This window comes from Lissotriton helveticus, chromosome 3_1 (genome assembly GCF_964261635.1).
Source record: "Lissotriton helveticus chromosome 3_1, aLisHel1.1, whole genome shotgun sequence".
Classification (NCBI taxonomy): Eukaryota; Metazoa; Chordata; class Amphibia; order Caudata; family Salamandridae; genus Lissotriton; species Lissotriton helveticus.
The window spans coordinates 318,399,284-318,425,671 of record NC_136061.1 but is presented as its reverse complement, the minus strand read 5'-3'; the positions used below and the strand labels follow the sequence as shown (position 1 = coordinate 318,425,671).

The 26,388-nt window shown below is 46.4% G+C and overlaps 1 protein-coding gene across 1 annotated transcript in view; it reads right to left on the bottom strand.

Moving 5' to 3' along the window:
* Nucleotides 1-2,407: 2,407 nt before the first annotated feature.
* SLC47A1 (solute carrier family 47 member 1) overlaps nucleotides 2,408-26,388 on the bottom strand; it is a 945,948-nt gene continuing 921,967 nt past the window's right edge. Inside the window, exons 16-17 of the mRNA XM_078683588.1 lie at nucleotides 11,614-11,698; nucleotides 2,408-3,482 (exon numbers count right to left, since the gene is read on the bottom strand). Of these exons, the coding sequence (XP_078539714.1) occupies nucleotides 3,232-3,482; nucleotides 11,614-11,698 (336 nt within the window). The 3' untranslated portion in view covers nucleotides 2,408-3,231. The remainder of the gene's footprint in view (nucleotides 3,483-11,613; nucleotides 11,699-26,388) is intronic.

The window sequence follows — 26,388 nt, the reverse complement described above, 5'->3', positions numbered from 1 at the left end:
CAGGATTCCTCCTCTCCTTTCACAGTGCAGGGCAGAGACATCAGACAAGCCACAGGGGGTGGAGCCAGCATTGTAGAGGGAAGGCCCAGCCCTGTTCAGGTCCCAGGTGCACTCCTCCGTCCCATCTGGATGTAAATCTCTCTATTCACCACTGGGCTGTCCCAGCCTGTCTCCTGGAATTCCCCAGCCCTGTCACTCACAATCCCAGACAAGGAATACACAACCCAGCAGAGGCAGGCTCAAAGGGGTAGGCAAGCAAATACCTGCTTTCTAAAAGTGGTATTTGCAAACACAGAATCTTAAAATTAACTTTACTAAAAGATTACTTTATTATTCTGAGTTCAGACATGCTAAATTCGATTTTTTTTATGAGGATGTACTAATCTAGCTGCCCATTCTAGCCTATGAGAACAGGTAGCCTTCAATAGTGAAAAACGAAAATGGCTGTAATTCACTATTAGAACATGCTACACACATCAGAGCATGTCCTACCTTATACTTACAATGCACCCTGCCCTTGGGCCTACCATAGGGGTGTCTAATATGAAGCAAAGGGAAGCTTTAGGGACTGGCAAGTGGGTGTACTTGGCCAAGTCGACATGGCAGTGCTAGACTGCACACAGGCCTTGCAATGGCAGGCCTGAGACACACTTTACAAGCTGCTTCTGTGGGTGGCAGAAGCAGTGCGGCAAGCCCACCAGCAGCATTTGATTTACAAGCCCTGGGCACATCTGGTGCACTGTACTAGGGGCTGACACATAAATCAAATAACACAATCATGGAATAACCAATTAGTACATTCATTTAACATAGGAAGCACTTGCACTGTGGCACTGATTAGCAGTGGCACAGTGCCCAAAGCATAAATCCAGCAAAAACATGTCAAAACAATGGAGGCAATCTGTCAAAAATGGAAGGGAGACTCACGCCAATGATGCCAGGTCTAACACTCACCCATCAGATTATTGGAGGGGGCCAGTCTAGAGTTAAGTAGAGGCTCCCTAAAAGAACTAAGGTCGATTTTTGCAAACATCGGGCCCTGACCTAGTCGACTAGGTGGAAGATTGGCGCCTGAGTTCCAAGAGAAGTTAGACAGGAAATGGTCAGATTATGTCACTGGTAGAGGGGCCTCTACCAAAATTGAGAAATTTGAACAGATAGGGTCAAGGATATGGCCCCCTAGGTGGGTAGGGGCCCTAATCCATTGTTTAAGTTGAGCAAGGGCAAGGGAATCCATAAATTCTCTAGCTTCCCCAGTGTCTTCTTTATTGAGATGGATATTGAGGTCCCCCGAAAATAATTGGCAAAGTATCTCTCTTGAGGAAGAATTTCCTATTAGTTTACACATTTAATTTAGTAATGCATTGCTGACAATTGAATATATTCCATATTTATGCAGACAGTCTCTCTATAAAGCCACCATTTTGCAGCCAGCGACACTAAGGGCCAGATTTACTAGTATTTGACGCAGTGCAACGCAACGCGCATGACAGCTCACTGCACTGTGTCAATTGAAAAGGGCAAGAATGTGCCCTATCCACTAAGATGTGATGCATCCCTGCTCCATCACTGTGCCTGCGCAATATGGGCAGCCAATTGTCAACGCACGCACCCTTGTGTCATGCTGCAAGGGTGCCTGCATTGCAGCAGGATTGTTATTGTGCAGGAAGGTACATCTTCCTTCACAAAACAATCCTTAGAGGCGTTTTCCTCTTTCTAAATGTGCTGCAAAATACCGTACACTTAGAAAGAGGAAACAAAGAGGAGAAATAAAAATATTTCTTATTATTATGCCTCTATCTGAAATACATACAATTATGACACATTCCCCAGGTTTACTTCTCTTGGTAAATCTAAGTATACACCAAAAGTCATGGGTGGATGCCTGGGACCACCCACTGTCCAGCTATTTAACGCCTTCCCGTTGTAGATTATTGCAAGGCAGAGACTTGCTCTGCTTTGCGTTACTCAGGATATACCAATCCACGCATGGCCACGTAAGGCAGCTTGGTAAATCTGACTTAAGGTTTGTGTTGCCCTTGCGTCACCTTGTGTGATTCAAGGAGAAGGCAATCCTTTCGTAAATATGGCTCTTAGTGTAGTGTGAACACGAAAGACTTACTTTCAGATTGTATTTAAACATGGCTGGAGTACCTACAACTCTACAGAGGCCCAGGGACGTATTTATATGTTAGCAAGCGTATTTCTGAGAGCGTTTGTGGCACATCTGTTGCTTATTTGTAGATTTCCATGGCAGCTCTAGGACCAGTATTCAGCTCTACTCAATGGCAGCTCATGGTTCTGTAAATCGACCTGATGCACTGTGTTGGCTCAATCCTTGTTACTAATTTAAAAGAAACTTAATATAACGGTTTAAGCAATACTATGACAAAGACCTCCTCTTCTCTGTCCATTCTATCATTTATTCATACAATATGTATAGTACTGTAGTTTTTGCATGATGCTCCATAACTGTCCCAGGCACAATTTATGCATTGAATATATATTTAATAAAATAAAATACATGTGGTTGATTGAGGTGAAAACAAAAAGTATGAAATCAGGATGCGACAAGAATTGTTTGTTTTTTCAGACTTCAGGGGGTCACTGACAAACTAGTTGTTTTGTGGTGGCAGTGATTTATTCCACTTGCTAGCATCAGGATAATGGGAATGATCACTGACTGGCATCGTGGGCCTACGTAGGACAAGGACTAACGACTTAAAGCACATTTGATATATAGGTACCTAAAGCCGGTGATCATAACACATTACATATTCCAAGAATCACGTCTAAAAGGCTACAGCATCTGGATTCAAGGTTCAGAGAGAATAGCCATCGCATGCTCTTGCACGTCAATTTCATCAAAACATCCTGTTGCGTTCCGCGCCATTTTAACAAACATTAATTGCATTCCCGTAGTCGAGATATATATGTGGCTCAAAGTCACCAGATTGGCTGTGGATAAAGTTAAACTTGCTCTAGGTTTGAGCATTAATCCCGTTTTCCAGATTTAGTGACTAGCAGGTAATTCTTTTCCGACCGCATCCTCGTTAGCATGCGTTAATTGGTGTCACCAGTCTTTGCCGTCATTTCCACTTCCTAGTTGGAGTGTGCCCCTATGGCTTGATCCATTACCCATTCATAGGGGTGCAGGAGCAGTGAGCCCGTGACAGCAGGAAGGGCAACTACTGCATTCATCAGAGTTCTTACTTACACACATCCCCATTGTTAGCCATTACTTTCAGCATCCTTGACGTCCGGGCGCGTTGCAAACCTAACTACAATCCCAATTATTAAAATGAAGACAGCAGCTAATACGGCAAGTCCGCGCCTAAGGACCAGCTCCATCACGGACAGAGCTTTGACAGGGGATGCTTCAGGGCTCTGGGCAGGCTCTCCCTGTCCCACAAGCCCGTCCTCTTGCTTCTCGCAGCTAGTACGTTCAGCCAGTGCCATGTCGCCATGTTCTTCTGGTTCCACTGCAAAGCAAACGGACGTTACTAAATTCATCGAAAGTGCAAGTTTGAAAGGATACAAGTATATGAACAAGAACTCGTGAAAGGAAGAGAGTTAGACGGGGAGAAGAGCTGTACAGTGGAGAGCAGGACGTGGCTAGTGCGGTTCTGCGTGAGTAGACAGGGAAAATGAAACGGGGTGGGGAATAAAGAATGTTTGGATGGATACCTCTACCTCTACTGTGTGGATGCCACACCTACTCACTTTCTCTAGGCATTAGATAAAAAAAAAACAGTCATAGCTCTCCAATGCCAGGATGAGGCACTTACTCCATCTTGGCACCACCATTTATTTATTTATTTATAACTTTTTATATAGCGCGAACAAGATCCAGAAAGATATCAGGGCGCTTTACAAAACTGGCACGCCAACGTCAGTTCCCTTTTTTGCGCATTCTTTAACGCAGACAGAGCTGCTCTCTGGGGTTTCTTCACATTTTCTCTACTTTTTTCTTCAAAAAACAGTGCAGTGCTAGGGATGTCTCCCCCAAAATAATATGGCTTCAAAGCTTGCCCCTCCTGTAATTGACAGATGTACCGGTCTGTCTGTGGTGCCTGAGGTCTAAGAATGACTCAAAGTCATGCGGCAAATGCGGCCTCGTGAAAACCAAGGCCATTAACCCGCCGCACATGCAACACGCTTCAGGCTCAATGCCGGTCACAGTCTCGTTCTTCACCCCCCTCCTCGGAGGAGAAGGAATGACAACACCACACCCCTCGAGATCCCAAGGTAGGTCACCTCAGCACTCTCCACCTCGAGTGCAGTCCTCCTTTGATCCATACTTGTCGATACCACTCTACCCGAGGAGTCCCTTTGGCTTGAGGGTCAGTGCTGGCCTCATTGCTGACCTAAGCGCCCAGCACCTATGCAAATGTATCCAGACTTCCCGACACCTAGAGCTGACCCAGCACTGTTCCTCTGCTCCATGATGGCATTGTTCAGGCAAAAGGTGGTCCACACTAGTGTGTTTCCAGACCCTATGGAACTTCCTGGGGCACCGTTTGGATTTCCAATAGAGTCAACACCATTCAAATAAGGAGGAAGCTCTCATGCACACCTTTTAAGCTGGCTGGAGCAATTCTGGTAATAAGACCCTCACCACTAGCTCCTCCCAAGGCGCAGTACAGACACTACCTCCCGCAATGCCTCCACGGGCAAAGGCATTGACAAGCCAGGAGAGAGGCTCAACGACTGATTAATGAAACCAGGTACAGAGAGTTATCACAACATATGCCCACACCATACCAAGCCTATTGGCAGACTTTAAATGACATATTTGGATCTGATTCACATCACATCCTGATGCCTGAATGGGTACCTCATGATGCTGACAAAGACAGTGAGGCCGCCAATTTGTTTCCCCCCTATCGTCAGACACTTGGGGGGTTTCCTAGCATTGCAGAATGATAGTGGGCTGTACACATCCCGTAACACAGAGCTGGACTGTCCTGCAGGCCCAGCTCAACCAGAGGTGACTTCCTTTCATGGTGTCAGAAGGAAGGCAGTGGAAGTATTGTTACTGCCTGTACCAACATTGGAGGCCTGGTTTAACATACTGACTACACCTACATCTAGCTTTGGTGGAATTGATGCTGCAATTAAACAAGGCCTCACTTGATCCCACTAATGTGGCCTGGCACAAGCCTACTGCAGCTCCACCCATCGACCAATTCATTGATAGGCAGAATAGGGCAGCTCTATGGGATCCTGTTTTCCTCTCAGCACATTCCTCAGCAAAAAGCTTGGAGTGCAGACCTCACTCTGCATCAAGCGAAACCCAGGTGTGTTTTCAAAAAATTGTAGGTTATTGGGAACATTTTTTTCATTTCCAGTAGATTGGCCTTAAGGTCCATGTATCTGCTCACCCCGTTTAACCACGGTTTGTGGACTGTGGCATGTATAGTGCTGCTGAGTTTACCAGATGACCTGAAAGGCCATTTTGCTGAGATGGTAAGGGATGGGCAGGATGCCTCGGTGAAGGTTATCAAGTTAAGCCTGGACACAGTGAATCCATTTGAGGCACACATAGCTAAAGTCCACCTGATGTGCAGGTGAGTCCCATAGACATGCGATTTGATGGGGCTTGCCTGTTTGGAGACCAAGTTGGCCTGGAGAGCCCCTTTACCCCTTATAAGGTCATCTGCAGTCAGTTGGAGGGAGCGTGAAAACTGTTCTCCAGGCCTTGAAGGCCATAACATTAGACCATTGGGTCTTACATATAATGAAAGATGGTATGCTCTTCCCTTCCCGAGACATATGCCCAAATTTCTTCCCTTCAGTCCCAACAGTCACACAAGGTTCACCTTAGAATTTTGCAGCAGGAAGTGGCAGCCCTGTTACAGAAAGGAGCAGTGTAGATGCCCCTAGAGCAAGACACTGAGCCATGGTGCTACTCTAAGTACTTTGTGGGTCCCAAGAAGAGTGGTGGTCTTCATCCTTAGGCTCCTGGACTTCTACCTTCACAAGGAAAAGTTCAAAATGCTGTCACTGGCTCAGGTGCTGGAAACAGAAGACTGAATGGTATCCATCAAGTTGCAGGATGTATATTTCGACCTACTGATCCTATAGTCACATAGTAGATACTTGCTGTTCATGGTAGGTTCTACCCAATACAAGTAAGCAGTCCTCCCATTTAGAAAGACATTAGCACTACAAGTCCCCAGGAAGGCGATGGGGCTATTTGTGGTACATCTGTGGCAGTCAGGGATTTAAGTGTTTCCATACCTGAATGACTGCCTGATCAAGAAGGGCTCACTGTAGCTGGCGTCAGGCCACCTACAAGCAACAGCATCCCTCTCGCTCAACTTGGATTGTTCCACCAACTGGTTCATGTCTCACTTATAGCCCTCTCAGCACCGCCTGTTCATAGGGGCAATAATGGATGCAACTTTGGGATCTTTCTCTCCTTGTCAGAGGAGACAGAATATTCTGCATATGATATGAATTTTAGAGTGGAGCTCATGTTCCAATTCCAGTAGGTCTTCGCCTCCTCAGTCTGCTGGTTTACTACTTTCTATTAGTCACTTATACACGCTGGTTGATGGGGGTTCTCCAGTGGTGCCTTTATCAACATAGGCTCCAGAATAGTGGAGAGCAGTTGGACACAATCAGGATCTCCCAGGACACTAAAGCAGACTTCCGGTGGTGGCTGGTGCAGGAGCACCTTACATAAGGGATGTCGTTCTGCTACCCTCCACTTCTTGCAGTGGCTACAGTAGTTACAGATGCATCCTCCTTCGGGTGCAGTGCTCCTCTGAAGGTAAAGGAGATCAGGTCTTTTGGTCTCCAGAGAATAAAGTCATACACATCAACCTGCTCGAACTACATGCAATTCACATGGCCCTGAAAGCCTTCCTGAGCCCCTTCGTGGCTGGTCTGTCCAGACAATATCGCTGTGATGCAGTATGTCTACAGGCTGGTGTGGTATCTCCTATTCTCTGCTGAGACGCTCTGAGGTTTTAGCCTTGGGCACATTCACATGGAACATGACTCCTTTCCAACCATTTGGCAGGCTTTCTGAACACTAGAGACGAGGGCTTGAGTTGGCATAATCTTGTTACATGCGAGTGGCATGCTCACCTGCAGGGGGTCCACAATCTCTTAGAAACTGGGGTACCCCTTCAGTGTAGCACTTCGCCACACGCAATGATGTGTATTATCCACAGTTCTGTAACCTCCAGTATCTGTTACAGAGAGTTTAAGGGGATGTGCTTCTGCTGAGGTTTAGCTTTAACCCCTTGCATGCTGGTGACGAACCCCAGCCGTCACGATCCACGGTGCTCGTGTGCGGATGACGGCTGGGGTTCATCACGGCCCGCCCTGTTCGTTTGCTTACCGCACAGCAGCGGAAACAGGCCAGCATCGAAGGGGTTAAACTTCAGGCCTTTAGACCGCATAGCTTTGATTCCGTGACTCTTGGGGATGCTGCGCTAGGACCAGGCCAAGCTGTTCCAATGGCCACAGACTGGTCAAGAAGGGTGTGGTATAAAGACCTCTTGAGATTCTCTCTGTGCAGACTGCTCCAACTGCCTGTCAGAGTGGACTTCCTCTCTCAGTCAAGAGGCAGGTTCTGCACCCCAACCTCAAGAGCACCCACCTTCATTCATGGTGATTGAGCAGGGACACCTGAGCTCCTTCCTTCGTCCATCAGAGGTGAATGTTGTTATTTTATCACCTTGTTGATCCTACCCCAAACCTGCCTATTCGGTTAGGTGGAATCACTTTGTTGCATGGTGTGCAGAGCATGATGCAGAACTGCTGAAGGTGCCTCTATCAGATATGCTTTGCTTCTCTCTTGCACTAGCCCAATGGGATTGTACGGTGGGCACAGCCAAAGGCAAAATTGCTGCTTTTTCCGCGATTATCTGCCTTCCTAACCAAGCTCTGTTATTTTAAATATCTGACTGTCATCAGACTTTCAAAGGGACTTGTATAAATGTTTCATTAATATCTTTTGCGAGGCCCCAATGGGATCTGCACTTAGTTTGGACTTTTCTTCTGGGGACTCAGTTTGTATCCCTGTACAGTTGACAATAAAAGTTTTTAGCTTTTATGGCCGCTTTTGCTGTGGCCATTGCTTCAGCGAGATGCAGCATGGACTTGGAATGGCTGTGTGTACACCCTCCCATCACATGCTTCTATCCAGACAAATTAGTCTTGAATATTACAATGGATTTCCTATATTGGGTGGATAACCCTCACCATCAACTGGGATGCGGCCCAAGTATTTACCAGTGGCTAACATTAACTTAAACACCCCAACCATCACTTTTTTTGTGTTCTTAATAATAGCATCTTAAGTGCGGTGGTTATGCTCGGATGTGGGATGCGTGCTCATTGTGCCACTGGTACCCAGCTGCAGCCGACTGAAAATACCCCAATAGGCTGAAACTGATCTTAAGTTGCTTACCTTCCAGTTCAGAGAGTATATGGCTTGGTAGTTTGGGCTGGACTGTTCCTATTGGAGCAGGACCAAGGCTGCTTTGCATATTTCTGTCTAATCTGAGGTCGCTTGGTGGGTAAAAAAATGATGGACTGAGATGTACCCCGAGTATTTACCAGTGGCTGAGATTATTAATATTAGCATTCTTTCCACCACTTTTTTGTATTCTCCCTTTCCAACTGGGTCAATACATAATCCTTTTTTCCCTCTGCTCTATTCCACTGAGGGGAGACTACATCGGCTGGATCCTCGTAGAACAGACAGTTATTACATTGAGCAAATGAAGATTAGGTCGGACGACCAGCTCTCTTTTTTAGATATGCAGGTAGGAGACAAAGCAAGGTGGTCCAGAATAAAACCTTATCATGGTGGATCTTGTACATTGAAATGTATTATGAACCACCCTAAGAAGTCTGTGCACATTGCACCCAAGCTAGGTTTTCAACTTAGTGGCTAAGATCTGTGACATGTCAACATGGCCTTCTCTTCACAATTCATTCTTTCTTCTGCTTATTCTCATGTTTTTTTTAGAAATCATCTGCAAAAAGCTCTGGGCCTTAGCTTACATTGAATTATTTCGAAAAATGTATTACTTATGTTAACATAAAGAGATCTATGAAGGACTGTAAAGGAACAAAACACAAACAGGTCTATATCTTTAATTGTTGTGCGACTTATTTGATAATTTTGTCTATATAGGGGTCATTCAACATATGAAACTACTGCCCTGAGATGGTCTAGCAGATGGCTTCACATAGACCGAAAATTTGACAACTGCACCAATTTTCTTAGTGACTTTTCAATAGAAGAATTGTTTTCTGTATTATTAGTTACAATTTCCTTATGTACACAGTGTATGGAATGGGTGACCACAAAAGTGACAATGAGATAAGAGCGGTAACAAAAAACGTATAAATCTCGGTCACATTGGGCCCGATTCACAGAACTAACTTAAGACAAAATCCTAAACTTACTACCATTTCGGTATTCACAGAAGGCACTTACTCATTTTGGTATTCACAGAAGGCACTTACTCATTTTGGTATTCACAGAAGTTAGGAGTCCTAACTTTAGGACTCTTAAATGCCTTCTGTGAATGCCGAAAGTCTTAAAGTTAGGATTTTTCTCAATTTAGTAGTAGTAAAGTTAGGACTCCTAACTTTAGGACTCCTAAATGCCTTCTGTGAATGCCGAAAGTCTTAAAATTAGGATTTTTCTCAATTTAGTAGTAGTAAAGTTAGGACTCCTTACTTTTGGACTCCTAAATGCCTTCTGTGAATACCGAAAGTCTTAAAATTAGGGTTTTTCTCAGTTTAGTAGTAGTAAAGTTAGGACTCCTTACTTTAGAACACCTAAATGCCTGCTGTGAATACCGAAAGTCTTAAAATTAAGATTTTCCTCAATTTAGTAGTAGTAAAGTTAGGACTACTAACTTTCGGACTCCTAAATGCCTTCTGTGAATACCGAAAGTCTTAAAATTAGGGTTTTTCTCAGTTTAGTAGTAGTAAAGTTAGGACTCCTTACTTTAGAACACCTAAATGCCTGCTGTAAATACCGAAAGTCTTAAAATTAAGATGTTTCTCAATTTAGTAGTAGTAAAGTTAGGACTACTAACTTTCGGACTCCTAAATGCCTTCTGTGAATACCGAAAGTCTTAAAATTAGGGTTTTTCTCAGTTTAGTAGTTGTAAAGTTAGGAGTCCTTACTTTAGAACTCCTAAACGCCTTCTGTGAATACCGAAAGTCTTAAAATTAGGATTTTTCTCAACTTTACTACTACTAAACTGAGAAAATTCCTAATTTTAAGACTTTCGGTATTCACAGAAGGCATTTAGGAGTCCTAAAGTTAGGAGTCCTAACTTTACTGCTCCTAAACTGAGAAAAATCCTAACTTTAGGTCTTTTGGTATTCACAGATGGCATTTAGGAGTCCTAAAGTTAGGACTCCTAACGTCTGTGAATACCAAAATGAGTAAGTGTCTTCTGTGAATACCAAAATGAGTAAGTGCCTTCTGTGAATACGAAAATGGTAGTAAGTTTAGGATTTTGTCTTAAGTTCGTTCTGTGAATCGGGCCCTGTGTGTTTATATGTGCAGTATTTTGTGTACCCTCTCAAATATTTTTTCAACATAAATTTGTGTTTAAAGAAGTATACACCGGTCTGTGTTTTGTTCCTTAACAGTTCTTCATAGCTCTGTTTATGTTAAAATTAGTAATTTCTCGAAATAATTCAATATAAGCTACTGCTCAGAGTTTACTGCAGATGATTTCTAAAAATAACCATGAGAATAAGCAGAAGAAAGAATCCATTGTAGGCACTCTTACCTGTTGATACACTAATTACCCAAGCATCCCAGGGTTTATTGGGTTCCCCAAACCCACCTTTTTTATTATATCTTAACAAGTCAGCAAAACACTACTTGGACTCATTCTGTTACAGGATTTCCTTGTCCGGCCACTCCTTCGGACCCATCACCTAGAAGGAGGAACAGCTGTGGTATGTATTCAGAAGCCAAGGAATCTGCAGGTAGTAGTGTCCTTCAGAAGTAAAAGTTATTTCACTATTTCTGGTGAATACTTTGCTACCTGCAGATTCCTCACTGCTCCAGCCCATCTCCCAGTTCTCAAGGATGGTCATAGGCCACTGATATTAACAAGCTTAAAACTTAGTTTGTGGCACTGTACATCCATGTCGATTTAGGCTATGCCTCAAAGGGGCTAGAAAAAATAGCAAAGCTACTGCTGTTGGTGGGCTGAGATGGCATTTTATGGCTCTGGTGACATTGCACCCGTGCCTCTTGCAGTACCATGATGAAGCCAGTGCCACCTGCCAGTGGAGAAGAGCTATGTTGAAAGTTTCTGGATCCAGTCTAGTACTTGTGGATATTCAGAAGGTGAGGAATCTATTTTTGGGGTAGAGCAAATCCCTAGAGGGGAGTGACAATATTTGCATGTTGGAGGTGAAGAGATGAAAGGATAGAAGCAGTAAATATTATCAATAAAGGTGGATTTCAGTGCTGGAACATAAGAAGGAACTAAAGGGATCAAGACGAGAAATACAGTTTACAGGAAAGCTTTTCTGGCAGACACTTGATTAAAGGTATCACAATTTACAGATGGTTCTGTAAGGTCTTGTAATGCATGTGTTACATACCGGTTGGAACTGTGTTCTGATATATAGCAGGCCTGTTGTTTAAGTCCTTTGCTATCTTCAGCTTTAGAAAAGCTCTGGCCTTAGCCTGAAAAACAAACAATATTTCACAATGTGAAGGATCAATTGAGGAAAAAATGGCAGATTACACAGCTAATGAAACTTTGGCATGCAGCTTTAAAAAGCAGGTGGCTGCCTCGCCATTACAAATCCTATATTGCTCCGTCAATAGTGTGACTAACTCAGTCACAGATATATATTTATATAATACACAGTGACGCTGGGCAAACCACAACTCTCTGGGGCTCAACTCACGTTTCATGTCCCGGGAACCCCAAACCCCGGTATATCTACTGTAAAATAAAAAATGTTTTTCAACTGATATTTTCAGCCAATTATAACATCACTTTAACCTTTGTTTTCTTTCAAGTTTGGGGAGATCTGTGAAGAAGGTGCCGAGAAAAAGAGGAAGGGGCAGTCGGAATCCCAAAATGTTTTTCCCCATGTAATTTCCATAGGGAAATTTAGACAGCGCTACAGCCAACATAGCTGAATCATCACATTGGGAATACAGCAAGATCTTTACCCAGAAAGCTTACTTTTTGTGATATGATGTAAGTCCGGTTAGTAGTTTTGGAGTAATTAAGGTTCATAATTCATAGATGTATTGGGAGTTCAACTGAAATTCAAAATTTCAAGCCTACTCATTTGCTGAGGGGTATTTTTTTGAGTGGATGCTCTGACTGGCTGGCTGCAACATGAACAGGACTTTGGGGACTTAGTCTCCTGTCCTGAAAATGGTTTTTTTTTAATGACACAAAGGGACAGGTTAGCGAGATACCCCCACCCTACAATGGTGAAAATGATTTTTAAAAATGTTTTGCATTCCTGCAAGACCAGCAGAATGTTTTTTTCTCAGTATCATTAAACTCCCCATTGGGTAATCTATTTTAATAAAAAAATATATATACATTTTAAAGTTGGGGGAGGGTGTGTGCGCCCCCTTCCCTGAGCCATGCAATGACTCTGGGGACCCCATCCTCCACCTCACATTTATTGCCTCTGGTCCCCATGACCCAGCCCAGGACATGCAGCTACATCTACTATTAAAACTATGTTGTTTATTCTGGCATGTTTACCTAATTATAATGTCAGTCAGTCAGTCAAAGCACGCTTTATTCGATTTTCAAAGAAACCATAAAAAGCACATACAATACATATGCATTAAAATCACATTTCATAAATAATACAACAGCGGGATAAACCCGAAATTTACTAAACTACATTGTGTCTAATACTAAAGCTTCTGCTAAGAAACTGGCCACACTAAAAGTAATGTAAATATTGCCCAACATCTGGAGGTAAATTAAAGCAGGTCTAACTTGAATAAAACCCGCCTCCCTCAGCACAAGTAATAGATGTTTTTTCCTAGCAGCAGTATAAAACCCACAAAACATCATAAAATGCATGGTATCCTGCTCAGAGAAATTATCACAGTCACAAGGGGGTGCATCTTTCGAATGATTCCATGAGGGGTAATAACCTAGAGAAAATTGGATCAAATTGAACCTGAATCTTGTTAATAAAAATCTGTGAAGGGGTCTTGTAACAAAGTTCAAGTATGGTTCCAGGGTTGGGGTAGTGGTTAACATAGCATGAGCTCTTATGGATGGTTTCATCATTTCCCTCCCCTCTCTACTAAGGCGGACCCTGTCTGTAAAATGGACTTTAATCCACTTTACGTCCTCTCTCTTAATGTTGCGAGGAGATAAGAAAAGTTTCACTCTACCCAAAGCTGAAAATGTATTTTTTAAAAACTTCAACCAAGGTATTTTCATGGCATGGTCCAAAGACATGACGTCCTCCAGAATAAGATGGTTTAAGGTTAATTCTGGTTTCAGCCATGTCCTTGCCCAAAGTAAAAGAGGTGCCAGGTTCAGCTTGTCTGTAATGTAACCCAGACCTACTTCCTCGTGAATAGAGAATGTAGGGGTCGATTTTGGCACTGAAAGCAATGTTCTAATTAACCTATTTTCTACCCTTTGGATTTTTTCTTGAGTAACATAACCCCACAGGGCAGCCCCATAGGTGGCAATGGGAATGCACTTGGTGTTATAAACCTTCAAAAGTGCTTCCATTGGTCTGGCCCCCAACCTTTTGGTAAAACCCAACAAGGCAGTTGTTGAACGAGCCAAGGCTAAGCTCTTTGCCTTTAACTGTGGGGCCCAAGACCCCCTTTCATCAAAAAGGACCCCCAAATAGGGAAAAACCGGGACCCTGGAAACCACCTCCCCCTTACATTTGAAGGTTTTAGATCATAATTTCCCTCTCTGCTTGCCCACTATCATAGTATGGGATTTTTTCGCGTTTACTTTCAGGTCAAGTTTTTCCATAAAGGAGCCGAAACAATCCAATAGTGTCTGCAGACCGATGCCTGTACGGGCAATCAGTACCGCATCATCTGCGTATAGGAGGGCCGGGATCGGCTGACCTCCCACACGCGGCACATCTGCACCCCCTTCCTCCAGCTGTTTTTCCAACCCATTTATGTAAATGGTGAACAGAAGGGGGGCCAGGATACACCCTTGGCGGACCCCTTTCTCTGACCTGAAAGTCCCCGTACATCTCCCCTCATTTGTGACCCTTACTTTGGCGAATAGCTCCTGGTGTAAAGAAGCTATAAAAGCAACCAGGGAAGAGTCTATCCCCATCTCAAGAAGGGTTGACCATAATTTGGACCTATTTACCAAATCGAAGGCCGAGGAGAGGTCCATAAAGGCCAAGTAAAGGGAACCCTCCCCGGCCACCACATATTTGGCAATTAGAAGGTGCAGATTCAAGCATTGGTCCAGGGTGCCTCGTTTCTCCCTAAACCCATAGTGTATGTTTGATAGCCCTCCGCAGGCCTCCAAATTTTCCCTAAGTTTAGCCAATAAAACTCTGCCCAGGATCTTAATGGCCGAATCAAGAAGGGAAATGGGTCTGTAACACCCCGGGTCATCGCGTTTTCCTTTTTTAAAAATTGGCACTATGATGGAGATTGCCCAGGTATTTGGAAACACCTTATCATTTGCTGCCCTAAAGACTTTAGTTAATATCTGAGACCAAGTTTTCGGGGAGTATCTGTAAAGGTCTGCAGGTACACCATCAGCCCCCGGGACCTTATTTTTTTAGGTCTCCAAGATAGCCTTTAAAACTTCCTCCTCTAAAAAGACTATCGGGGGGAGGCCTGTGCTATCAATTGGCGGGGCTGGGCTATACCATTCTTCTCGCCGTAGACATCTTTAAAGTGATCCACCCACTTCTCGTCCGGGATAACACAGTCGGTGGCTACATTTAATTCATCTGCAAAAAAAGGATGATTAATGATTTCCCAGAATTTTTTGCTATCACGCAAGACATCAACAGAAAGAAGTCTATCCCACGCTTCGCTTTTGATTTCATCTTTTCTCCCCTTTAATGTCTTTTTGTATTCCCTCCTCAAGCTGGCAATAAGCAGCCTATCCCTTGGTATGGCTTTTAGTGCATGCATTAAACGGGTATGTATCCGTGAACAATCAACATCAAACCATTTTGACATACTAGGAATTTTCTTGGTGGGCATAACAGTCAGATCCTTCATAACTTGGGCACATATGGATTCAAAAGCTCGAACAATTAAGCTGTTAGAGGCTTCTTGATCCAAACATAACTCTATTTCTCCCTCAATTTTAGGCAATAAAATTGCCATAAAATCATCTGGAATCACCTTGCCCCATTTGAGCCTTCTCCCTTGGTCAGAGGGCACAGGTATTACCTGCTCCTGTTGGTGGCCCGGCCCCACTCGTTTTAGGTCCCCCCAACTCGTCTCCATTACCACAGGGTTATGGTCACTATACGGTGACTGAATTGTTCTATAGGTTAGTACCTTTGATTGTATCACCGGCGTGGCAAATGTATAGTCGATTATAGACCCTTGCGGAGATCCTTTATATGTAGGGACTCTTTCCCTCCCATCTGTGTTTAGGGGTTCGTAAAGGTTAGAACTGGCCATTAAAACTTCCAAGGCCTCACCAGTTTTTGTGTGTTCAAAATGGGGTATAAATGTTCCAGCTGGTCCCAAATGTTCGCCCAACTGACAGGGAAGATTGCATAAATGAGTGTTAAAATCACCTAACACGATGAGCTCAAATACAGTGTGCTTATTGAGACTGAAATTATATAAAAATGTCTCTAGGTGTGCAATGTGATCAGTATCCATTGCCCTCTCCCAGGAATTATAAAAATTAAGTAATAAAATTCAATGGATCGGAGAAACGATCCATTCTACAATCAAAAGATTAGGGGAACCTGAGTCTAACTGTTTAAAAGACCCCGCAAGAATGAGGGAAAAAAGAAAAATTAAGCCCCCTTTAGCTCTCCCAGCTTGGCTGGGTATCGCTGGAACAAAGAAGGTAACGAAACCATCCAGCCAAACATCACATGAGGTTTCCCAGGATTCTTGTAAAGCTATGACTTCAAAGGAGGTGATAAAATTAATCCATAACGGATCATCCTTTTTGGCTCTTAGGCCAGCTATATTCCAACTAAGGAATTTACATAAGGCTGTGTCATTCTCCTGCATAGGCCCGGAAATAGAGGCAATTGGGGAGATCGGTCTGGTACTAGACACTCGCCTCGATTCAGACCTATTAACAGGGGGCCCCGACCGTCATTCACAATCATCTAGCCCAGAGAACGCTTCGAACCTGTTCGAAGTTTCAAAAGGGGTGAAAGGCAACAAGTGATTCATTCCACCTACACTTTGTGATTGGTCCATGACTCTAAAGTTATTCCTATTCTCCCTATGTGGTACAATATTCCATCCAGATGTAATTTTTGACATTTTGGGGTTTTGATCCTGCCACATATATTGATTATTAAGCATTCCGGGAGGGTTATTAAAAGGGCCAAAAGGTACCCCAACGGATGTTATTGCAGACACCTGGGATCTAGGATAGAAGTAGGTTAAATCACAGGGGACAATAAGTGAACCAGTGGTCCTTGGCATCCAATTAAGGATGTGTGTCACTGCCCCTGGATCTCTGAAATTTATAATTATTAGATCCCCCTCTATATCCTTTACTCTACTCCCCAACCAGGGGCGTCGCCTTACATGAATAATCTCATTGTTGATGAAACATGGGAGCGGTCTATGTTGCCCGAGCCAATGTATGGTTTTATTTTTTAATTGGCTGAACCCTTCCCTCTTATTGTCTGCCAACCTGGGGACCCCCGTAAGTACCACCACGTAGGGGACTGCCTCTGGTGGTAGTTCAACATGGCGGACCCTCTGGTTTCCTACTTTACCTGGGTATACTCTCCCCCCTACCTCCTGATTATTTCTAGCAACCACTGTGCTGACCCCTTTATTGGTGTCCTTCTTGCTAATTTGGGTGGGCTGATGAACTGCCTTAGATGGAATTAACCCCTGGACAGTACTGCTCGCAAGATTACTTGGAGGATTTGAAGCCTTTTGTGTAAGGACTGTAGGTGTAGGAACTACAGCTTTAGGCGTTAAAACTTGCTTTGCAGGTACTATCAACTGTCCTGTTTTATTAGTGATCGCCGTTTCTATAACCCCCAATCGATCCTCTAACCTCTTCAACCTCTCTAATATGGGGGATGTGAATGCCCTAAGTAGGTGTTCAATATTTTCGAGGGAGAGTGTTGACAAATTATCAGTAGGGGGAGAGATACTGCTAGGTATTAAGTTTGGACCAACTGCAGTCGCTATAGAAATATTTGGGGAGGATGGTATTTCATGTGGGGCAACCTGGGCCAGGTCAGAGGGTAGGATTACATTACTTATGGGTACAGGAGCAACTGTAACTATTCTACCCTTTCCGAAATCAGTGTGACTGATTTTGGCTCTTTGCTGAGCCCCTCCCTTCCTCTGTCTCTTATTTGGTGGGGTCCAACAATTTTGCCAACCCCCTGTTTCCCAAATTTCTTTTTCCCAGGTGGTGGTATTCGTGTATTAGTAGGTATAGTTTCAATTGAAGTGGTAATGTCACTAATACCCATAGTGTTACTTCCTTCTATACCACTAATAACTAATAATGAAGGGATCGTTTCTCGCAGGAGCATGGGATATCCCTGCGATAATTGCGAGTCTTCATTTGCTTGTGGCAAACCCTCTCCCGCTTGCACTTGGCTGTTCTCTGGTGATACGCCCCTGGTGGGTCTGTTTTTAATGGATTCAATGGAGCGTCGGCGCTCTGCCCTTCGTTCCGCCAGATCACACTCCCTGTCTGTATCACCAGCGGGCTTTCTGAAGTACTTGTCCAAAGTCCCCTTGATGTTTCCCCCAGAGTCAGGTGACGCTCTTTTTCCATGCATGGCAGCCATTAAATGTAGCGGCGTCAATGTATTGGAATCAAATTTAAATATGCACAAACAACAAACTTACTTATGGATTGAAATAAGAATGGTTGCACAGAAAAATAAATGTTGGACGGCTGGCCCAGCCCGGCCTCCTTCGGCCCCCGAACGGCCACAAAACGGTCCCGCCCTTGTCCCGGGCTTAGCCCGACGGCCGCCCGCGCGCGTCCCACGTGCGCGGTTGTGGGAAGTCCTAAATAGGGAGGCGTGGCGGGAAGAGGGCCCAGGTGTGCCCGGTGTTAGGGACGCTAGGCAGCCTGGTCCTCGCAGTCCCGGAGTACCGCCAAGAGCAAGCCCCAAGTCTTCCTTCTCCCCGGTATGGCCGGTATGGCAGGCAGTCAGCAGCAAACAAGGTCCCACAGTGTCTAACACCTTCAAGCGGCTCCCGCGGAGCGGGGGCCGCGAGGCGCTTTGAAGTCCTGGGAGGCGGGGCGGGAAGAGGGCCCAGGTGCGTCCGGTGTTAGGGACGCTAGGCAGCCTGGTCCTCGCAGTCCCGGAGTACCGCCAAGAGCAAGCCCCAAGCCTTCCTTCTCCCCGGTATGGCCGGTATGGCAGGCAGTCAGCAGCAAACAAGGTCCCACAGTGTCTAACGCCTTCAAGCGGCTCCCGCGGAGCGGGGGCCGCGAGGCGCTTTGAAGTCCTGGGAGGCGGGGCGGGAAGAGGGCCCAGGTGCCTCCGGTGTTAGGGACGCTAGGCAGCCTGGTCCTCGCAGTCCCGGAGTACCGCCAAGAGCAAGCCCCAAGTCTTCCTTCTCCCCGGTATGGCCGGTATGGCAGGCAGTCAGCAGCAAACAAGGTCCCACAGTGTCTAACGCCTTCAAGCGGCTCCCGCGGAGCGGGGGCCGCGAGGCGCTTTGAAGTCGTGGGAGGCGGGGCGGGAAGAGGGCCCAGGTGCGTCCGGTGTTAGGGACGCTAGGCAGCCTGGTCCTCGCAGTCCCGGAGTACCGCCAAGAGCAAGCCCCAAGTCTTCCTTCTCCCCGGTATGGCCGGTATGGCAGGCAGTCAGCAGCAAACAAGGTCCTACAGTGTCTAACGCCTTCAAGCGGCTCCCGCGGAGCGGGGGCCGCGAGGCGCTTTGAAGTCCTGGGAGGCGGGGCGGGAAGAGGGCCCAGGTGCGTCCGGTGTTAGGGACGCTAGGCAGCCTGGTCCTCGCAGTCCCGGTGTACCGCCAAGAGCAAGCCCCAAGTCTTCCTTCTCCCCGGTATGGCCCGTATGGCAGGCAGTCAGCAGCAAACAAGGTCCCACAGTGTCTAACGCCTTCAAGCGGCTCCCGCGGAGCGGGGGCTGCGAGGCGCTTTGAAGTCCTGGGAGGCGGGGCGGGAAGAGGGCCCAGGTGCATCCGGTGTTAGGGACGCTAGGCAGCCTGGTCCTCGCAGTCCCGGAGTACCGCCAAGAGCAAGCCCCAAGTCTTCCTTCTCCCCGGTATGGCAGGCAGTCAGCAGCAAACACGGTCCCACAGTGTCTAATGCCTTCAAGCGGCTCCCGCGGAGCGGGGGCCGCGAGGCGCTTTGAAGTCCTGGGAGGCGGGGTGGGAAGAGGGCCCAGGTGCGTCCAGTGTTAGGGACGCTAGGCAGCCTGGTCCTCGCAGTCCCGGAGTACCGCCAAGAGCAAGCCCCAAGTCTTCCTTCTCCCCGGTATGGCCGGTATGACAGGCAGTCAGCAGCAAACAAGGTCCCACAGTGTCTAACGCCTTCAAGCGGCTCCCGCGGAGCGGGGGCCGCGAGGCGCTTTGAAGTCCTGGGAGGCGGGGCAGGAAGAGGGCCCAGGTGCGTCCGGTGTTAGGGACGCTAGGCAGCCTGGTCCTCGCAGTCCCGGAGTACCGCCAAGAGCAAGCCCCAAGTCTTCCTTCTCCCCGGTATGGCCCGTATGGCAGGCAGTCAGCAGCAAACAAGGTCCCACAGTGTCTAACGCCTTCAAGCGGCTCCCGCAGAGCGGGGGCTGCAAGGCGCTTTGAAGTCCTGGGAGGCGGGAAGAGGGCCCAGGTGCGTCCGGTGTTAGGGACGCTAGGCAGCCTGGTCCTCGCAGTCCCGGAGTACCGCCAAGAGCAAGCCCCAAGTCTTCTTTCTCCCCGGTATGGCCGGTATGGCAGGCAGTCAGCAGCAAACAAGGTCCCACAGTGTCTAACGCCTTCAAGCGGCTCATATAATGTCATTTTAACCATTGCTTTTGTCAATGAAATACTTATATTAAAGAAATAAAGTGCGTTTCCCATGGAGATTTCAAACAAAACTACAGCTCGAACCGCTGAACGGAATTACATAAAATTTGGCAGAATGCTAGCTCCCGGTCCAGAAACAGCCCTTTTGTGATTTGTTTTAAATCTGTTCAGTAGTTATAGAGATATTAAAAGAAAACCAGATTTGTATATCTAGAGGCACAGACCCTTCACGTATCTACGTACAGTGAGTCCACGGTTCCACATGCCACAGCAAAGTCCTGATTGGGTGGCCTCAACTTGACAGAAAAGTTGTGTCGCCATTTTATATCACGGGAAATAGTCCCTGGGGCTAAAAAGCTGCTTGCAACCATATTGAAGGGGCTAAGTGAAAGCTTTCCTGACCCCTTGTGTATGTTATAAATGAGGTGAAACATGACACACCCACGCTTTGCGGATCACTGGAGAGCACGTTTGACCGACTATGCACGCTGTTCTTGCTATGCGACATTCCCCCTGATGAAGAGCATCGCTCGAAATGCATAGGGGATGCAGTTATGAATGACGTGTAAACACATACCTCCCTTGAATTGCAGCAATGCAGTGATTTGTTTTGAATTCATGCAGCATTTGATTTAACATTTTGAAGATTGGTTCAAAATAAACCATTCCTTAGTCGAAAGACATTGGAGATTACTTTTTGGATTTCACATTTCAAGGCACACTCGTGTACTAGGAGGTTTCGAGATTCATTTTACACTGCGTAAGATTTTTCTGTTTGATTAATGAGGTGAAAGCATGTTTATTGTGCAGCAAAATGCCCAACATTTATTTTTTTGTTCACTCACAAGATCTGCTGAGTCGTCACAGGGCCCAGCTCTGCACCCCATGTAAATCCACAAATCTTGCTGAGCAGTTACGCGGGGGGGTGCAGAGCGTTGCGGTGGATCCGTGGGGGCATGAAAAAATTCAACCATATTGGGCTTCTTTGCAGAAAACATGGAAAGGGTTAAGGAAATAGTGACTATAAGTGGTATAACAAAAAAGATTGATTTGTTAACTAGAGCAGCATAAGTGGGGGGAGGTGGGGTCGTCTTGCTGAGCAGCAAAATGACCGCTGAGTGAGAGGGCTCTTCCGGCCAAGTTAGAAATATAACAATCCTGGCAATTTTGGAGCTCCCACAAGAGTACCAGAAATAGAGTGATACGGGGTAGCCCGCTGGCCCATGTTTGCGGTGTCTTGGGTTGGCTGCCCCATCCGCCTGTCTGTGGGAGTGGAGGATTCAGTGTTAGGCTTGAGGCAAGTGTTGGGACTGCAGCTGCTCACCTGCGGGCTGTGCCGGTAGGGGCTCGCTAAGTTGCAGATCCGTGGCAGGGGTAGACAGCACCTGCACGGAGGTCCTACCAGGTTGTGGCTTCGGGTAGGCCCCCAACTGAAGCAGGTGAGGAGGAGGGGGCTACAGCTGTGCGGGGCCGGCCGGGGCGGCTGGTGTCTGCAGCATGGGCGGAGCTCGAAATGTAAGGAGCAATGGAGGAGGCGTCCATGCTCATGGCTGGGAGTTGTCGGGCCAGCTGTGGTAATTCGCCTTTTATCTGGTCCCCTCCAGTCGTGTGTGTGACAACGACGTGACTGGCCGGCTCTGTGGGGTGCTGTCTAGGATCCTGGTTAGTGGTGCAAGAGCACCGCAGCGGAGGGCCAAGACGGTTGGCCCTCAAAGTTGTTTGCCCATGGGGTCTACACTGAACATTGGGCCACAGAGTGGGGGCCTGCAGATTTCTCAGCTTAGAATTTGAGGCCTATCGGTCATAAGGGCACTCACGTGTCTGGTCCTTCCCAACTCATGAACAACGTGAGCTCCTGCCGCATCATAGAGAGATAGAACAATAACAAATGATATTAGCCCCGGTGGAGCATCACAGAAGGCAGTGACTTGCATATTACTCTACCGTTGGGCCAGGCAAACACAGTGCAGACTTGAGCAATACACACCTATTCTTCTACCGCATGTAACAGCACGGTGCATCGCACCTGATCAACCTGACAACCACCACAGTGTTTGGACTTTGATCTCCCACAGCCAGTGTGGCCTTGCTGGTCTCCTGGGGGTGCCTGTCTGGAGCTGAGGCCTCCTCGTACCTCTCTGGTGTGGCTGGGCCTGGCGTGTGGCCGGGCCCAGGGCCATACGTGGTGGCATTTTTTAAACATCTTGGAAGCGTCCTGTGGCAAGAAAATTGGCTGTTCACTCGCAGACGCCTAGCAAGCCATAGTAACTATACCTACTTATCAAGCCATCGTCGACTACTTACCCACAAACCGCCACAAAATTGGCAAACACAATGGGAAGCACACAAAATTGACCTATGAGAAAAGACTCTCTAGTCGTCAAGTAAACAACACCTCGGATCCAGATGCCGACTCAACACAGATGGAGGAGGCCGGCGTGCAGGATACAGCTCTCCAGGAGATACTTATGGACTAAAGGCGGGCCTAAAAACAATAGACTCCAAGTTAGACTTGCTCACTTCCCGCCTTGATAATGTCAAAAAGCAGGTAAACAAGCACAATACGAGACTCGATCATCTGGAAACCCAAGTCTCAGATGTGGATGATCTTCAATTGGAATAAAAAGAACACCTCCTGTGATTGGATAGTGTATTAGTGCTAATCAAGGCCATATAGTGGAATTTAACATACCGGAGGAGCAGTGGCTCTACTATTTTAAACATATATATGGTGACCAGGTGGATCAGGCACACCACCCTGGGACGCTCAAGGGCAGCCATGCGCTCTATAAATCCAATTCCATTCCATTCCATTCCATTCCATTCCACCCACGGTCGAGACTTATAGTCCGGCTTTCACTGAAAAGGAAGTAGCTGTGGCTATTACTCAAATGACAAGCAACAAAGCTTCTGGACCAGATGGTGTTTCAGCTGACCTTTTTAAGCTGGACGTGATATTATGGTCGAAAATACTAGCACATGTTTTTAATATGGCACGTCGGTATGGTCTGCCGAGATCCTGGTCCAAGTCAATTATTGTTCTAGTTTTTAAAAAAGGGCAGAGAGGTGACACACAATGCTATAGGCCAATATTGCTGATCGATTCAGCGGTTAAAGTGTTAGGAAGAGTGATCCTTAGCAAACTGACAGACTGGCTTAATGAGTGCAATGTACCTTCAAACCTCAAATACAGATTCAGGAAAGGTAGGAGTAACATGGACCAGTGCCTTCACCTGCATCTGTTAGCAGGGAAATACACCATTGCCAAGAAAGGGACACTATACCTGGCCTTTATGGATCTGTCCTCGGCCTTTGACTGAGTGAACAGATCCAAACTATGGGTTTTATTACTCTAACTGGGCATGGTTAAGAACATCCTAATTTTTGTATCCGATCTGCACAGGGACCTTATGGCCACAGTAAGATTTGACCAAAGGGGTAATCACATGCAGGGCATACGCATTATCAGAGGAGTTAGACAGGGATGCATTTTAGCCCCCCTATTGTTCTCCCTTTATATTAACAATTTAGATTCAGTTTTGAGTGGAGCCAGCAAAGATATTCCATGTGTGGGGGAAGGCTGATACCAGCGCTCCTATACGCTGACAATGCTGCCTTATTAGTCGTACAGCGGTTGGCCTACCGTGTGTCATACGCTTTTTTGCAGACTTTATGAGATCGCTGGATTTAAATGCAAATTTCTCTAAATCTCACACAATGATTATGGGCTCTAAACCTAGGAAACCCAAAATGCATTATTGTGAAGGAAGCAAAATATCTTAGGTAACTACATTTTCATTTTCATTTTGCTTGTAGGTTAGGGGCGAAACCAGTGCAAGCAATGCTAAACATATACAGAGCAAAATGTATCGCTATTTCAAATTACAGCTCTGAAATCTGGGGATATAAGGAAGTGCAAGACCTTCAAATAGTGGAAAATAGATTTTTGAGAAGCCTGCTATAATTTCCACAGTCAAATACCCTCCTGTATTGTCCACCAAGAAATTGCCATTGGTTTTCTGTCAGACTTGATCGGAATGGCCCCCTTACTTAAATAGATAATCACCTGGATTAATCCTGAATTAGAAATGAATTGTGAGATCATGTGTGATTGCCTAGCCTTGGACAGAGCAAGTAGAACAGAGTAAATAAAAAGTAGAATTATACCATTGTGCTAAAACAGTGAATATATGCAGGTATTTATACATGACAGTTATCAAGTGTACCCCTACGATGCAATCCTACCTAAGTGTACCAAGCATGTATGTAGGTGTAAACCCAAGAATCCCCTAGCAAAGAGCCAATCCCATTACCTGATGGGAGAGAATGAAGGACCCCATCTTGGTCTCGAGTTGGATACCCAACAAGCGATGTCAGACCGCTGCGTGTTATAGCTTTGGCAGGCCGGGACCCCAGCGTCTTGTGTCAGCATGGAAGCTATCTATTGTAGATATGGCTCTTTTATACCATGAAGATAGCCTTTGTGTTCCTTACCCATTCAATGTGTTGTGAGTACGGTTATGTAAATGAGCCTAAATCAATACCTGCAAGTATGCAAAGTAGTTATTTCGCCCTAGGATGAAGATGACCATGACTTTTATACAGAGTATGTTAATCCTGTTATGTACGTCATGTGCAGGCTATGGCACCAGTTAGAGCTAGGGTACTATAAAAGGGTCAGATTTAAGACTCTCGCTGACCGCTTACAAAATATGGGTTCCTATTCGTCATCTATTTGGATTAGGTAAGCTTAATTTCTATACTCCACTTCAGGGTAATGGAAATTTGCCAGCGATTTTCTCCGACTCATGTATGACTAATTTGAGGAGGGGTGGGATTGATAAAATTAGGTGTTTTTATTCAGCATCAAGCTTTGTCTCCTATGATGAACTTATGACAGAGTTCAACCTCACCCATAGAGAGTTTTCTACATTTCTCAAAATTAGCGATTTTTTGCACAAGAAGGGGCGTAGGCCAGGGAAAAATTAACAAATGGAGCACCCCCAAGTATAGGGACTATATATTACTTCTTAAATAATTTAATGAAGGACGATATGGAGAAATATTCAGGAAAGTGGCAAACCACGTAGGATATTACCGATAGTGTGTTCATCTTTCCTTCTCAATGGCAAAATATGCTCTGATGTATGCTAAATTACAGGTCCAGTTTTATGAAACGTGTTTCCTTTTATATTATACACCAGACCGAACTGAAAAGTGGGAGAAAGGGAAGGGGACGAAGTGTCCACAAAGTGGTCTCTACAAGGCAAATATAGTACACATGTTTGCAACATGCACTTCTCTGTTTGTGCCCATTTGTGCCCTCCCCGCTCCCGCCTCCCAGCTGCTCCTCCCTCCCTCCCACTTGGCCATAAATGGCGACCGCGCGGCGCAGGTGAGTGTGACCTGCTCTCAGGACTCCCCCGCGCCGCACGGCCACCAGCTGTGTGTGTGCCCCCCCGCCTCGCTGCTGCCCGCAGCCTCGCTGTGCCTGCCTCGCTGCCCCTCCGCCGTATTTTGCGTGTGTGTTAATTTTCATTCTGTTTCCTTTTTGTTTAGATTTGCCTTTTGACTTTAGTTCACTGTTGTCCCCTTTGCACGCTGTTGTATCTGCTTTGTTATTGTTAGTCAGTTCCCCTGTGCCTGCCCGCCCCGCATCCCGCCGCCGTCCAAGCGGCCACGCCCCCTTTCCGTTTGTGCCCTCCCCGCTCCCAGCTGCTCCTCCCTCCCACTTTGCCATAAATGGCGACCGCGCGGACGCGCCGATTGTGCGCTGAAGGCGCGCCAAAGGCAAGCCCGTCTGCGCCCGTCCGCGCCTGGACCGCGCCCAGTGCCAGGACCCCTGGCCCCCACCGACGCAAGGCGACCCGACAGACCTACGACGCCGCCACCCTCATTGCACTCAATGCCGGCCGGAACCCAGCCTGCTGCCGTGCCACCCCGAAACGCTTCCACTGACCCTTCACCTGCACAACCTGCCAGTTCACCTGCCTCCGAACATGCACCGCGCCCGCCAAGCCAAACCCCAGCAGCGACCTCAAGTGCATCCTGCTCAACACCCGCTCCATCCACAGACACGCCGTCGAACTCTGGAACCTGCTCGACACAACATCTCCAGACGTCGCCTTCCTCACTGCAACATGGATGAACGCCTCCTCAGCCCCCGACATCGCCATCGCCATCCCGGATGAATACAAGATCATCAGGAAGGACCGCATC